Source organism: Periplaneta americana, chromosome 7 (assembly GCF_040183065.1).
Source record: "Periplaneta americana isolate PAMFEO1 chromosome 7, P.americana_PAMFEO1_priV1, whole genome shotgun sequence".
In the NCBI taxonomy this organism is placed as follows: Eukaryota; Metazoa; Arthropoda; class Insecta; order Blattodea; family Blattidae; genus Periplaneta; species Periplaneta americana.
In genome coordinates, this window is record NC_091123.1 from 57264289 (window position 1) to 57279810 (window position 15522).

At 33.9% G+C, this 15522-nt stretch overlaps 1 protein-coding gene and 1 long non-coding RNA gene across 7 annotated transcripts in view; one reads left to right on the plus strand and one right to left on the minus strand.

Moving 5' to 3' along the window:
* LOC138703118 (uncharacterized) overlaps positions 1 to 4299 on the plus strand; it is a 169012-nt gene extending 164713 nt beyond the window's left edge. Inside the window, exon 3 of the long non-coding RNA XR_011332972.1 lies at positions 3110 to 4299. This is a non-coding gene — a long non-coding RNA (uncharacterized lncRNA). The remainder of the gene's footprint in view (positions 1 to 3109) is intronic.
* LOC138703117 (ATP-binding cassette sub-family G member 1-like) overlaps positions 1 to 15522 on the minus strand; it is a 96290-nt gene that overhangs the window by 27611 nt on the left and 53157 nt on the right. For all 6 annotated transcript variants that reach the window (XM_069830712.1, XM_069830707.1, XM_069830711.1 and 3 more), the window contains one exon: positions 10425 to 10554. In XM_069830712.1, coding sequence (XP_069686813.1) covers positions 10425 to 10554 — 130 coding nt within the window. The remainder of the gene's footprint in view (positions 1 to 10424; positions 10555 to 15522) is intronic.

Sequence of the window (15522 nt, forward strand, 5' to 3'; positions counted from 1 at the left end):
TTTATGGAAAGTGCAAGGTTGTGGGCCTAGTGCAAGGCTTTTGTAATTACCTTTTATTGCATATTTTAGTTGTTTATAATGACTTTTTGCGTGCCTATTTTAGCTATTTATGATGCCTTTTTGCCTGCCTTATTTTAATGATTCATAATGCCTAAACTTCCGGTCTCTGATGATTATGATATAAGATGTATGCAGAGACCCAAAGTACAGTACAGTATAATATACCTGCATTTGTGCCCTAACTGTAACCAGCAGAATTTTTTTTAGCATTTTTAATGTCAGTGACTCTTTTCGAAGTGTTGTTGTTAGTGTTGTTGCTTTCTAATGCCAGGCGTTTGACAATAAAGTCATTTGACCTCTTGCATTCCAATATTTTTCAAATTAAATGGCAAGTTGTAGCCGACTTAAGTGAACATCATATTTTAACGTTATGGTGGCTACTTTATCCACACACAACACCCAGAATGTCTGGAGAACCACACCTGCTGTTGGTCGACTAGTCCACTGGACCTAGTTGGGAGATCTTGTCGATCATCAGCTTTCCCTCCCTTTTTTAAGTGTAGAATTATATTTAACTTTAAAAATAAAACAACAAATGTCTCATGACTCAGAGGTTATTTTAATTTACAAGCATAAACAGTTCATCAGTTGAGCAAAAGGTACGAGAATGGAGACATTTTGTTAATTCAGCTCTTAAACTTCTTCTCGACCACATAACAACAGAAATGATTAAAAAGGGTGGTAAAGAACTTAAAAAGACAATATTATATTTGATACAAAGGATATGGGTAACCGAGACTATTCCTGAGGAATGGAGAACAGGGATGATAGTTCCAATACATAAAAAGGGTGATAATATGATATGTGAGAACTATAGGGCAATAACTTTACTGTGTACAGTTTATAAAATTTTGACTAACATCCTATATAAAAAAATGTTACCATATATGGAAGGAATAGTAGGGGACTATCAGTGCGGATTCAGACCGGGAAGATCGACGGTGGACCAGCTATTCATAATGAGACAAGAGACAGAAAAATGCTGGGAACAGAACATCGATTTACACTGCCTCTTTTTAGATTTTGAATCTGCATATGATAATCTAATACTTAGGACAATATGGGGACACATGCATCAACTCGGTTTTCCAAGGAAACTGATAAATGTATGGAGAATTGTGTCATCTGAACCAAAGGCAACAGTGAAATTAGGAAAGATCACAACTGAAAATTTTAAATTGGAGAAAGGAACCAGGCAAGGAGATGGGCTGGCACCTCTCTTGTTTAATATAGCCCTACACATTGCAATAATAAAATCAGAAGTCCAAATTAATGGAACTATTTTTAATATAAGACACAACAGATTTTAGGCTATGCGGATGATGTCATCATCACCGGAAGAAGGATACAAGACGTTGAAGAAGCCTTGATAGCATTGGATAAGGAAACTCAGAAGCTGGGATTTAAAATAAATACAAAGAAATCTAAATTTATGTGTCACCAAAAGACAAAATGATCAAGTGAAGGAAGTTAAAATGGGAACATACAAGTTTGAAAAAGTAAAAGAATTTACATATCTCAGATCAATATTGACAGCAAATAATGACCTAAGGAATGAGGTACAAAGAAGAATAAATCTGGCTAACAGGGCATATTATTCACTTTTACCAACTGTTAAAAATAAAATAATATCTAGAGAAATCAAAATCAAGATTTACAAAACCCTAATAAGACCCATTATAACATATGGTACAGAAACATGGGTTCTGAACAAAAATACATGCAAACAACTAGCAGTATTTGAGAGGAAAATCTTAAGAAGGATATTCGGAGCAATTGAAACAGTGGATGGATGGAGAGCTAGATATAATAATGAGATATACGAACTGTACAAGGAATCGGATTTGGAGGCGCACATAAGATGTCAAAGACTGAGATGGTTGGGACACGTCACAAGGATGGAAACAACAAGGAAAGTGAAGATTGTCTTCAATAACAACCCAGATGGAACCAGATTAAGAGGAAGACCGAGAACAAGATGGTGGAACTGTGTACGAGTGGATGTGAATAGATTAGGAATAAGGAATTGGAGGGAGTTGGCGATGGATAGAGAAGGATGGAAGAGAGCCATAGAGGAGCTTAAGGCCCACCTGGGCTGTAATACCAAATAAGAAGAAGAAGAAGAAGAAGAAGAAGAAGAAGAAGAAGAAGAAGAAGAAGAAGAAACTTCTTCTCTTGAGCCTTCAAAGTTTTAAGATACTCAGATAGTAGGAAGACCGCAAAACATGAAGTGAACTTCTTTTGTGCAATACCGTAGCTGAAACTAACAGAGGTTAGATGAAGATCTGATTTGTATATTGTATTAAAATTATGAATGTTCTGATTAATATTAAAAGTAAGTTAATCTTGATTTTTAATATAAAAATTATTTGGGAAAGAATGACGTAGTAGGTACTCACAAGGTAAGGTCAAGATTTCTAAGTCATATTCTAATATCTCATGATCAATATAATCATTTTTATTATTTCCTATATTTATGTAATGTAGAGTTTAAACGATATAAACGGCCGAACTTATGTAGATGGTATACTGCACAACAATCTATTACACAGAAAACTCTTATTTAATGGTTTGTTCTAATCACAATGGCTTACCCAGAAAAAATATTGTTTGTAAAAACGAAGAACAGAATATAATATGAGCAACTTTACTGAGCTTAAAGCAGCTAATATCAACAATTAGATCACAGTTAAGGACAAGGTCAGAGGATTTTTTGTGATAATTGGTATTATCAAGGACATTTCTGACATGTTCAGCCTGTGTTGCTACAGCTCAAAGGTTAAGGTTAAGATGGAATCGGAGATCTCACTACTATCCATCCTACAAACATGATATTTTATTACGTTAACAATAATATTAAAAGTGGGGAATAAAATAAAACTATAAAATTCTTTTGTTTAGTGGGCTATGGTGCTTCATTTACATAAATTTGCCTAGTTAGCTGAAAGAAATATCTGTGCTATAAAAATTTGAAAAGGCTCTTATTCACTTTGCTATTACATCACTGCTTCTATAGCGTTGATGAATTCTTGGAATTCCTCTGTTTCAGGTCCTGACTTCAAGACATACCAGTACTGCAAACTGGCCTTATAGCCGAAATCAACTGACCTGTAATTTTTTACAATTTAAGTACAGTACCAAGTTTTGTATATTTGTATTTGTGTTACATTTAATTATAGTTATTACTTTTATGTGTATTACCTATGTAATTAATTATTCGTTTTGTAAATATGACGTGTCCCATATTATGTATATGTATTGTATTGTATTTATTATTAGCCGTCAGAATACAAGGATTCATGGCATAGATAACAATTACATGTTAATACAATAGTATAATAGTAATGTAAACAAATACAATAGTAATGACAACAATTATAATTACAACATAATAATAATTACTTTCTAACATTGTATATTTCATTACAATGACAATCTTGGCAGTTTGACTTATGACCAGCGTGCTTCTACCAGGTACATGAAGAGGAAGGTAAGGGGCAGTAAACAGGGAAAACAACAGCAATCAATAAAAGTATATAAAATAGAGATTGTTACATTTCCTGTTCAAGATTTAAATTTAGGTACTCGTTTATGCTCAGTGGCATGTGCTTCAACAGTATATTTGTTTCCGATTTCTTGAAAATTTTTTGGGTACACTTCCTGATATGTAAGGGGAACTTGTTGTATAATTTACAATCATTATGGTTAAGACTTCTGGTAAGCCTGTGGATGCAATAAATGATTATGATTAGCCTACGTCCCTACCTATGGTGTACCTATGTGTCAAAGAGTTTTAAATACGATAACAATATTCACTGCTTCATAACATTAATTTATGACACATAGAATTCAATATTCAGGTGATATGTTTGCAGTGTGTGACTAATGAAATATAGTGCTATGAAGATGAATTTTACTATGCTAGTAAGAGTAATAAGTAATTTTAGTAGCACAATATACATACCGGTACCTTAAGATGTTCTTGACAGCCAGATGGATATTTCTTCCTAAGATATTCCTTTCTAAGAATGTAAAGGATTATCTCAAGTCATTTAGTTACAACATGTGGAAGAATCCTATCCCCCTGAATTAGAAGGTACTGTGTCCTCTGTGTTAAGGATAAGACTTATGAAAACGCATTTCTTTTTGTTTGTTTTTATAAGTACTTGTAAATGATTTAAATGGATAGAAATAATACACAGAGGGCCTGGAAATTGGTTTTTAAAATGTTAGTTCGAATTTTCGGACAAACCAGGGGTCGTAAAAATATAATAATAATAATAATAATAATAATAATAATAATAATAATAATAATAATAATAATAATAATAATATTGATATAAAACGAGTGACTCAGTCATCCTTTGACATAAATGCATGTTCTAGGACTCAAATGAAAGCTTATGAATCGCATAACAAATCTAACTGAGGAAATTTGATTAAAGGAATTCGTATTTCACACAAAATGGGGGTATAAAAATTTCCTCACTTGAAATTTTTCATTAAGTTAGCTCGTTACACATATCATGCAAATTTAAAATCAATATTTTTTAACAATGCCAGAGTTATTGCATTTTGAAGATTGAAAAATGCAGAAAATTTTGTTCTGCAGAAATGAGAAATGCCCCAAAAGCGTGCATGGCCATTTAAAAATAATGACACACCAGCTGTTTGGTGTCATATCATGATGCTTAAATTTATATACCAGGGTATTCGATAAGTAATGGAAGTGCTCCTAGCGATAACCATTGAAATCTTGTACTACATAATAGAGCAGCAATTGTTTAATAAATTTGCAATATTGAAAGTCTCGAAGTAGCCATATTTTGTAAATAAAGTGGCTGTTTCTGATACAGCAATACAGCCCTGAAAGTACGAACAAAGGTGCTTCATAAAAATCCAAGTTGCAAGAGAAAAACATGCAACTCAGTGCTTTAGGGCACTATAAGAAGCCTATGGGAGAGAAGTCCTACCATACTGAACTATTGCAAGTTGGGTGGAAGTGAGGCATTCGCTTTTAATCAAGATTGACATCCAAAGAGCTTTAGATTGCAGTGGCGTAGCATGAAATTTTGAGTAGGGGAAGCTAACTCAAGTTGTCTTTCATGCAATATGAGAAAACGTATTACAAAAATACAGTCTTAAAATAAATAGTAGTCAATGTCAAGTCAGCAGTCGAAGATTGGTTGGAACCTCGTAAGTAACACCAATAAGGCATGATCTCAAATGATACGTAATAAAATATGATTTCACGGTCTACACATATCTCTAACAAATAGACAAGTGTACGTATAACATTAGCTCACTCCCTGTCATACTTAGAGAAATCACAGTATTAGTATCATTACGTAAGTATGCGTCTGTCTTTTGGTTGTGTCCTTCATTGACAGCAAGGGAGTCGGTCATTTGTTTTTTAAATCACACTTTTGTTCGTAAGTCAGTTTTGATAATACAATTGTCCTAAAAAAATTCAAGTAAATTGGTGTCAGGAACTGTTATTTCGCTCATTATTTATTATATTAGCCACAATGCACACTAACACTTCAACTGAACATAACTAGACGAAAAGGGATAACGCGGAAACTACTTATTTTAAATGTTAAAGCTAGCTTCTTTGCGAGCCTTGCGACTAGGGTAGTTTAGGAAGGGATGGAAAATCTGCGGGGTGATTACACAGAAGAAACCGGTCTGCTTGGAAGCTGGTGTGTGCAGGCTTCTTGTTTACTGCTGCATCACAAATCATCCTGAGCTGCCGCATCACAATATTTAATGCGTAAATATAAATTCTATTAAAATTGATAAATAATTTTCTTCATAAACTGCAGGTTTATTATGAAATTATTATTAACTGGGGAAGCTAAGCTTTTTAGCTTACATTGACGCTACGCCACTGTTAGATTGATCATTGAGAGAGATATTCAGAAATACTGCTGCAGATAGATTCTGTCATCTTCCAAGAATTTGGCAACATACACTGGTGGCCATAATTCTGGAAACTTTTTGTTTTTGTATTGAATTATTATAACATCTGCATTGATTCACAGATTTATACAATCGAAAATGTTACTCGTGACTGATCCGTTAATTATGGGAAGATCTAAATATTAATTTCAGATTTCATTATTATTTCTCATTATATCCTGTATTAATTATTATTAATCGACAAATCTGTCTCACATCTCTTGGACTTAATTTAGGTTTTCTACCAGTCCTAGGTGTTGTTTTACAAGATTTTGTGGATTTGTACTTCTGCCATACCTTCTGGACGCCAGACACTGTAGCACCTTCACCGAGTTTCCTTGCAATTTCCTTGAATGTATAGCCTTCTTCTCGAAGTGTGACTGCCCTAGAACGTTTCCAATCCTTTCGTGCATCCATTGTGATAAAAGGATCAATAAAATTTGTTGTAAAGCAATCAGATGTTACCCTAACGAAATCTTAAGTCAGACTAATGATAGAAACACACTAATAATGTCCATATTTTATGCCAACAGTGCTCAACAATGCTTCTACTGATCAACAATAATCTTAAAATCAACAATGGACCAGTTTTTATTACGGTAAATAATGGGAAATTATAATGAAATCTGAAATTAATATTTAGATCTTAAACGACAAGAACATAATACATAGTAATGATTATTTATTGTTAAAATATTCAGGATTTAATATAATACCTTTATTACAACCCCAAAATTAACGGATCAGTCATGAATAACATTTTCAATTATATAAATCCGTGAATCAATACGAATGTTATAATAATTCAGTACAAAAAAAAGTTTCCAGAATTATGGCCACCAGTGTATTGTTGACAAGGCAGGAGATTATATTTGAAGTACTTTTATGTAATGTAAAAAGTAACTTAAATAAATTTAGTGTGAAACAGTAACTATGTTGCCATTACTTTTCGAATGGTATAGTAGATGAAGCTATTAAAAGAAAAAAAAAATTGTCATATTTGGTCAAATTTTGTTAATACATATACGCTCCTTAAGCTATGAAGAACCATATGGAGCAAAGAAGTAGAATTCTTGTTTTCTATGCTAAATATTTCAGTGGTGATAACAATATAATTGAATAATTTCGAGGGAAAAATTGTTCCGGAGCCGGGTATCGAACCCGGGACCTCTGGTTTAACGTACCAGCCCACTTTGAGGTCTGTGGATATAGAGGGAAGAATTGGATCGGTGTCGGTTAGAGTTCCCGAGTAGCTCAGTGGTAGAGCTTTGGTACGTTAAACCAGAGGTCCCGGGTTCGATACCCGGCTCCTGAACAATTTTTCCCTCGAAATTATTCAAATCAACTTTACAGGGAGTTTACCTGAAAATCTTGATTTGCAATATAATTGAATCACTAAATATGAAAAGTGAGTAAGTCCTAGTTTTGGCAAAAATGAGTTAGGACTGTAGTCATACTAATTTAGGTATGCTCTTTCATTCTGCATGAAAAGGGAAAAGGTCTAGATTTCAACACTTTAGTTTTCGTGTTTACACTGGTGGCCATAATTCTGGAAACTTTTTTTTGTACTGCATTATTATAACATTCGTATTGATTCACGGATTTATACAATTGAAAATGTTATTCATGACTGATCCGTTAATTTTGGGGTTGTAATAAAGGTATTATATTAAATCCTGAATATTTTAACAATAAATAATCATTACTATGTATTATATTCTTGTCGTTTAAGATCTAAATATTAATTTCAGATTTCATTATAATTTCCCATTATTTACCGTAATAAAAACTGGTCCATTGTTGATTTTAAGATTATTGTTGGTCAGTAGAAGCATTGTTGAGCACTGTTGGCATAAAATATGGACATTATTAGTGTGTTTCTATCATTAGTCTGACTTAAGATTTCGTTAGGGTAACACCTGATTGCTTTACAACAAATTTTATTGATCCTTTTATCACAATGGATGCACGAAAGGATTGGAAACGTTCTAGGGCAGTCACACTTCGAGAAGAAGGCTACACATTCAAGGAAATTGCAAGGAAACTTGGTGAAGGTGCTACAGTGTCTGGCGTCCAGAAGGTATGGCAGAAGTACAAATCCACACCTAGGACTGGTAGAAAACCTAAAGTAAGTCCAAGAGATGTGAGACAGATTTGTCGATTAATAATAATTAATACAGGATATAATGAGAAATAATAATGAAATCTGAAATTAATATTTAGATCTTCCCATAATTAACGGATCAGTCACGAGTAACATTTTCGATTGTATAAATCTGTGAATCAATGCAGATGTTATAATAATTCAATACAAAAACAAAAAGTTTCCAGAATTATGGCCACCAGTGTACTTTGAAAGGGAGTTTAGTCCACGACTTGTTCCCTTCTCATAAGAAATTCAAGTTTGTTGTTCCTGCCATCTAGAGAAGAAGAACACACTTTCAAAAGAGTCCATTGGACGAACCATCCCCCACCCAAAAAAAAAAAAAAAATAATTTTCAATATTTCACAGTATTTCATGCGTGTGTATGAGAGTTCATATAATGGCTGATTTGTGGCATATGAGAACATTGATGGTTTTATCTATCACACTATTGAGCTCTTGTCAAGGAAAAATGTTATTTCCCAATTTGCCCATAGAAAAGGCCTATGCAACTCAATGTCCGATAAAGAAACTCAAAATTGAGGACTGTAAGAAATTAGTGAAGTGAGGAAAGTGAAAGAATTCTGGAATGAGCCCACTAATGATAACAACACTGAAGATTAATAAGAAAATTCAAAATAAATAGTTTGGTCAACAGTTTTCAATGTTTCTATGTGCTACTCTCTACTGTTCTTCATAAATTGACATACAATACAGTTTTTGTTTTGAAAAATAGAAATAACGATACATTTTGTTTAATATTTATACAGTAAATTTCGTTAGATATGAAAGGAGAACAAACCCCAACACAAAAAATTTTTGGTTTATGTATTAACTGATAGTTTTCAAAGTTTCTATTTGCTACACTGTACTATTGTTCAGAAATTGACATTCAGTAAAGCTTTTGATTTAAATAATAGAGATAACGATATATTTTCTTTAATATTTTTACAATATATTTCGTTAGATATGAAAAGGGAACAAGTCCACACACAAAAATTATTTCTATGGAGCAGGATAAATTTAGAAATATACATTTTTTTTACATACATATCTTGTGTAGTCACGATTGGTTCATAGAAATATTTTCTATGCAATTTTTTTATATTTCGTTGTGTGCAGAAGTTATTTGCATTTTTCTCTAAACTAACTGAAGGTGACATTCCCTTTTCGTATTTAGTGATTCAGTTAAATTATTTTATCGAAGAATTAGAATAATTCGTTTCAAGAGTAAATACTGACAAAAATACCTAAAAATGGATGCTCTTGCTCTATTCTTCTGACAGTCATCCTTTGGAAGGAAAACAGAAATGCGGAAGCTATAAGTGATGACAATGAGAATACTACAAATATCTATACTAATAATAAATCTGTAGCCGAAATTTTTCTGGTAATTTTCGATTTTTAAAAAATAATTGATCCTAACATATATAATTAACCACCCTGAAACCGAAAATCGCATTTTTGAAATTTTTGTTTGTATGTCTGTATGTTTGTTACCTTTTCACGTGATAATGGCTGAACCGATTTATATGAAAATTGGAATATAAATTAAGTTCGTTGTAACTTAGATTTTAGGCTATATGACATTCAAAATACATTATTTAAAAGGGGGGGGGGTTATAAGGGGGCCTGAATTAAATAAATCGAAATATATCGCTTATTATTGATTTTTGTGAAAAATGTTACATAACAAAAGTTTCTTTAAAAATGATTTCCGATAAGTTTTATTCTTTACAAAATTTTGATAGGACTGATATTTAATGAGATAAATAAGTTTAAAAATTAAAATAACGCCATCTAAGACGGTGCAATGAAATAACAAATAACTTCATCTATAAGGGGCCTTGGACAACAACAATCGAAAAAAGGGGCCTTGGACAGCAACAATCGAAAGCTATTAAACTTAGCCTACAGACAATGTTTATGTGTTTGTATAAAATAATATCGGAAGCTAAATTAACCGATTTGTATAATTAATTATTATTTCATCATTGGAAAGTGTAGTTTCTCTAGATGGACATAATGCTATAATGTTATTACAGTAACTTCTGAGTGCTCTCTGGACCAAAATGATCGCATTTTAATTATTTAAATACAATTTAAATTAAGTAACATATTAAACGATTTATCCTTCTATCAAACACAAATGTTTCCTGGATCAAACGTCCTATTTTAATTATGTAATTACTTTATATTTATTTCTAACAGGTGCAGCGGAGCACACGGGTACGGCTAGTGTGTAATAAAAGAACCATACCTTAGTCCTGACAAGATGTTGAGTAAAGTGGATTTTCCAGCGCCAGATGGTCCCAGAATTGCAGTCAGATGACCTGAACGAAACTGTCCGTTGATGTCTTGTAAAATTCTTTTTATGCATTTTTCCTTCCCTGAAACAAACACATTAATGTGATTTTTCAGCCTTTCTACCACAAACCTTATATGTAATTATTTTTATTTATTCTTGCCAAGTGAATTGTTTCATTGAACTTGACACAATTCCGTGTCTTATCTGTTTACATATTGGGCACATTAATTTTTGAAGGCTGATGAAAAATTAAGATGCTGTAGGCCTTTTTAATTCATTATAGGTAGTCTTACCCTCCTGAGCCCTGAGAATATAGTATACTATACCATACTTCATACATGATTATGATATAAGATGTATATGCAGAGACCCGAAGTATAGTATAATATACCTGAATTTATGCTCTAACTATAACCTGCAGAATTTTTTTCAGTACTTTTCCTCATGTCAATGACTTCTCTTTGAAGTGTAGAATTATATTTAACTTTAAAAATAAGACAACAAATGCCTCAGGACTCATGAGAATATGGTTACAATGAAGCCGAAGTTAACGGATTCAAACCCGGCCGAATAATCTCTACAGTTGTAAAAGCGTCATTAAATATCGCTCTTTCTTAAAGGATTAGCTGTCACTAATAAAAGGCAAATTTTTAGTGGGTTATTTAACAACGCTGTAGGAGCTACTAACTAATTTAGTGTCGATGAAGTTGGTGACAACGAGATGATAGTTGGCGAGATGAGACCGAGCATTCATCATGAATTACCTGACATTCACTTTACAGTTGAGGGAAACCTCGGAAAAAATCCAACCAGGTAATTAGCCCAGTGGGAATCAAATCCACGCCCGAGCACAAGTCCGGAACAACAGGCAAATGTGCTAGACGATTTTTATCATACAATCACCAATTACACAGCACTCACCATCCCCACCATCTCTTCAACGAACGCAGCAAATACAATGGAAGACAAAAGTACAAATTCAGAACGATCTTCATCTACATTAATTAACAGTCTAAATACAACTCCAACCAAAATATTCATATACTGTAACATATCTCTAAACCCAAAAATTTTAACCAGTCTTGGACATTAGATGAAGTAAAAGGGACGGAAAAATACCCATCCATGTCCTTTTCGCTTACACCACCTTATAAACAAACGCACAGTAAGGCTTTGTATATCAGTGGTGGATTTTAGGTGACCAGCGAGAGCCGAAAGTTCGTAAAAGTTATGATGCCCATCTGATACAACACTTCACTGACTTTCCTGTCTGCTCATACCACACCAAAACATTACTGTCTCAGCAGGGGAAGGAGGAGTAGGGAGTTTAGAGGTGGTCTGCAGTGATTCAATTGAGTTATTAGCGTCCAGGTATGTTTTAAATGATAAATGTCACGTAATAGTAACAAGTTGCGATATGACTTAATCATCACAAGAACTATAAATAAATTTTAAAAAGTTTTACTATATTCCTTCAACGACCTGCTTTCACAGTACTGTTGGTAACTAGACAGTACGTCTTAGAATAATATTATAAGCTACCATAACTTTTAATATACTTCTGTAACAATTAAATACAGATTTTTGTAAATGGTAGGCTAAAATATTGTAAGAAGTGATAGCAATAAGTACCGGTATACGAATAGTTATTTTATATGAATTTTCGCAAATCATTTATTATACATATCTACAGTACGCCAACTTAAACCGTGCAATGTACGTGTAAATTAAATCAGATATCTTACTTTTTAGGGTTATACTACAGGGTGTTCCAAAAGTTCCCATATATAACAAATGTAGGCCTAAGTTCAAAATAAAAATGTCACATAGTGTACTCAATGTGGCCGACTGGCTCCCCAGATTTCAAACACCCAGTGGCGTATACTGGTTAAAGGGTTTGGGCTACCACTGACCCTATTATTACACAAAATATATTTTAAAATCCCTATAATAAAATTCCTTACATATTTATGTGAATTCCAGACGTCTTGATTGGGACGAAAATACGTTGATGACTTCGTCCTTGAAATTACAGTTGGGCCACTTGCAAAGTTTCTGTAGAAATGACTTTTCAATGGATATTAGTGCCAAGCCGGATAAACGTTCTTGTGTATGAGTTGATCTACAGTAGGATTTTATTCTCTTCAACGCAGAAAATGTTCTTTCTACCGATGCTGACGTAGCTGGTATTGTCACAATTAATGTTGCCAATTTAAGGACTTCAGGAATAACTTGGTTCAGCTGGTTTTCATATATGGCAGATAATATTTCATGGATAGGTTTGTTCGAAAAATCAAAGACTTCTGCTGAATATATTACACTTAATTCATTTTTCAAACGTACTTGATCAAAGTGACTGTTATAGGACTGAAATAATTTGTTTAGTGCCTCATTCGGGAAGTTTTCTCTATAAGCAGAAAATTTTTGAGAATCTAGAAGATGTGTGAACTGAAGCTTTCCATAATCAGAAAATCTGTCAGTAATTTCCATGTGCATAAGATCTAGTATGCTGTAGTACAGCTGCCTGTATTTCAATTCATCATCTCCTTTTCTTCGCTTTAGTGGTGGTTCCATTGTATTGTCTGAAGAATTTTCATTTTCCATATTACTCCATATGGACGGAAACCCACTACGTCTGAACTCGGATATAGTTTTTTTTTTTTTTTTTTTTTTTTTTTTAACTTTGATACCTCTTGCAAGTAGTATGCTATGTCTAGACTTTTTGTCTGAAGAATATTGTAGAGCACATCTGTATGTGCGAACACTCTAGCATATACTTCAAGAAGAAATATATTCTGAAACTGTGTGAAAAAATTCAAATATCCTTGAGCCTGCACATTTACAGCATCATCCCAGTTTTCTTCAGAGTCATTACAAATTATATTTTTAAAGAAAGCAGTCCGTTTTTCTCTGTATTCCTTTACTGTATTTACAAGCCGAGATGTAAAATTCAATCTAGTTGGTGCTACTTTTGGGAGTTTCTTGTTCATAAATTCCTTGAGTTTTCTGATCTTTTAGGAGATGATGAGAAAAATGCAGCTAAACCCGACAGTGTTTTGAAAAAAATGCGGTATTCTGGAATGGATGAAGTAGTTTGTTGCAAAACTAAATTGAGAACATGGCTGTAACAATGGACAAATAGTGCTTGAGGATACTTTTCTTGAACTTTTGTTTTTAAGCCATTAATATTTCCCGACATAACTGAAGCACCATCGTATGTCTGTGCAATTAACTTATTGCCGACATTGTATTCTGCTATAACACCTTCCACATGCTGAAACAAAGCAGCAGCAGTTTTGTCCGAACTGACATTTGTGAATTCTATAAACCGTTCTTGAACATTGGCAGTACTGTCGACGTATCTTAAAACAGTGGACAATTGACTCTGATTAGAGCAGTAACTTGTTTCATCAACAACAATGGCCACAAAAGGTTTTATGTTCTTTATCATAACCCCACTTATAGCAAATATTAAGTCATTCTGAATTGCGAGAGAAGTACCACGAAATACTGTTGAACTCTCAAGATGATTGGCCAGTAAATGGTCAAATTCACTTAAGGAGCTTAAATATTCAATATAATTTCCTATATTGTCTGATTCCACACTCTCGTTATGACCCCGAAAAGCCAATTCTTGTTTTCCTAGAAAGCAGACTGCGTTAATAAGATGCAGTAAAATCTGCCGATTTTTTTTTCACAAGAGCATTGTGTTGGTTGATGTGTAGAGCTTTTCGCTTATCTAGCTGTAAATCAATTCTTTTCTTCCCAAAGTTTGCAAAGTTCATGCTACTACAAATATGAGCTTTTGATTTATCGTATTCTAGGACTGCCGTTCGAAGGGAGTTCATATTAGAAAACCCCTCTTTTGACCACACATTAGTTTCGCGGCTAAATAACAAACATGGCCAGCAAAATAGTTTAGACAGTTTAGAAGTACCACACAACCAATTCCACTTACCATATGATGTTGAAGTGAAATGGCGTGTGTACTCTCGCTGTTTTTCTTTTACGTCCATGGACAAATTTAACTCAGGAGTTGGTCTTTCCATTTTCACAATTTCAACTTTCTCGTTGTTATGTACGACGGTTAAAAGGCACTTTTAATAAACCTTCTATTACTCAGTCATTTTCAACACAAACCTCTCCAGAAACTTGTTCTGCCATATTTTTCACAATATCACTTAATTGGGAAATTAAAAACTTAATAATTCACAATTAATATAACTCTTAGACACTCGAACAAATCACAGATTTAAAATAATGCACTGCAAGAACACAATCACATTCATGAGCTAGCGTACTAAGCGTATAGCTGCTTCGCGCCTGCGAAGAAACCGATCATGAGAGCGGCAACTCGCCCACCTACAGTACACGATGGAAACAGTAGGGAGCGGGGGGGGGGGGACGGGCAGTTGTGCGAAGGACAGCGTGAGCGAAACGGTCACAGGCTACCTCACGTAGCAAGCGGTTTCTCCAGCGATGCCGCCTTGACAACTTGTTTCTTTTCGAGAGCAGAGAGCGCATATAAATCTAACAATTACTTTAATTTTAATTACTATGGTAAATCTAATAATACAAAATTATTACATTATGTTATATTATAAACTTTTTCTTTTGTAATTTCCTTGGGCTACCGCCGGTAGCCCCGGTAGTCCGCAAAATACTCCCCTGCAAACACCTTCATTGTTACCTATGGGGTCACATTAAGTTGCAGGCCTACCAGGAGGAAATCCGAGATTCTCAACATCTGAAAGGTGTCGAGAGAAAACAAGGAATGTCACGAAACATCTTTATCAAGAAAAACAACTTTAATACCTGCACATTCCTGGATTTTAATCAATGTTCCAAATGTTCAACGTTACCTTACACGAACATTTCCACTTTTGATTTTTTCTTTCTGTGATTCGACAGTTCGGTAGTCCCAGTTGCCACCTATAGAATATGCTTCATACCATAAAATCGCTAAAAATTTACATTCCTTGATTTTCCCCAACACCCTCCATCTGCAAGCCCTTACCGTCGATGCCTGTCATGTGACGACGGGGATGTT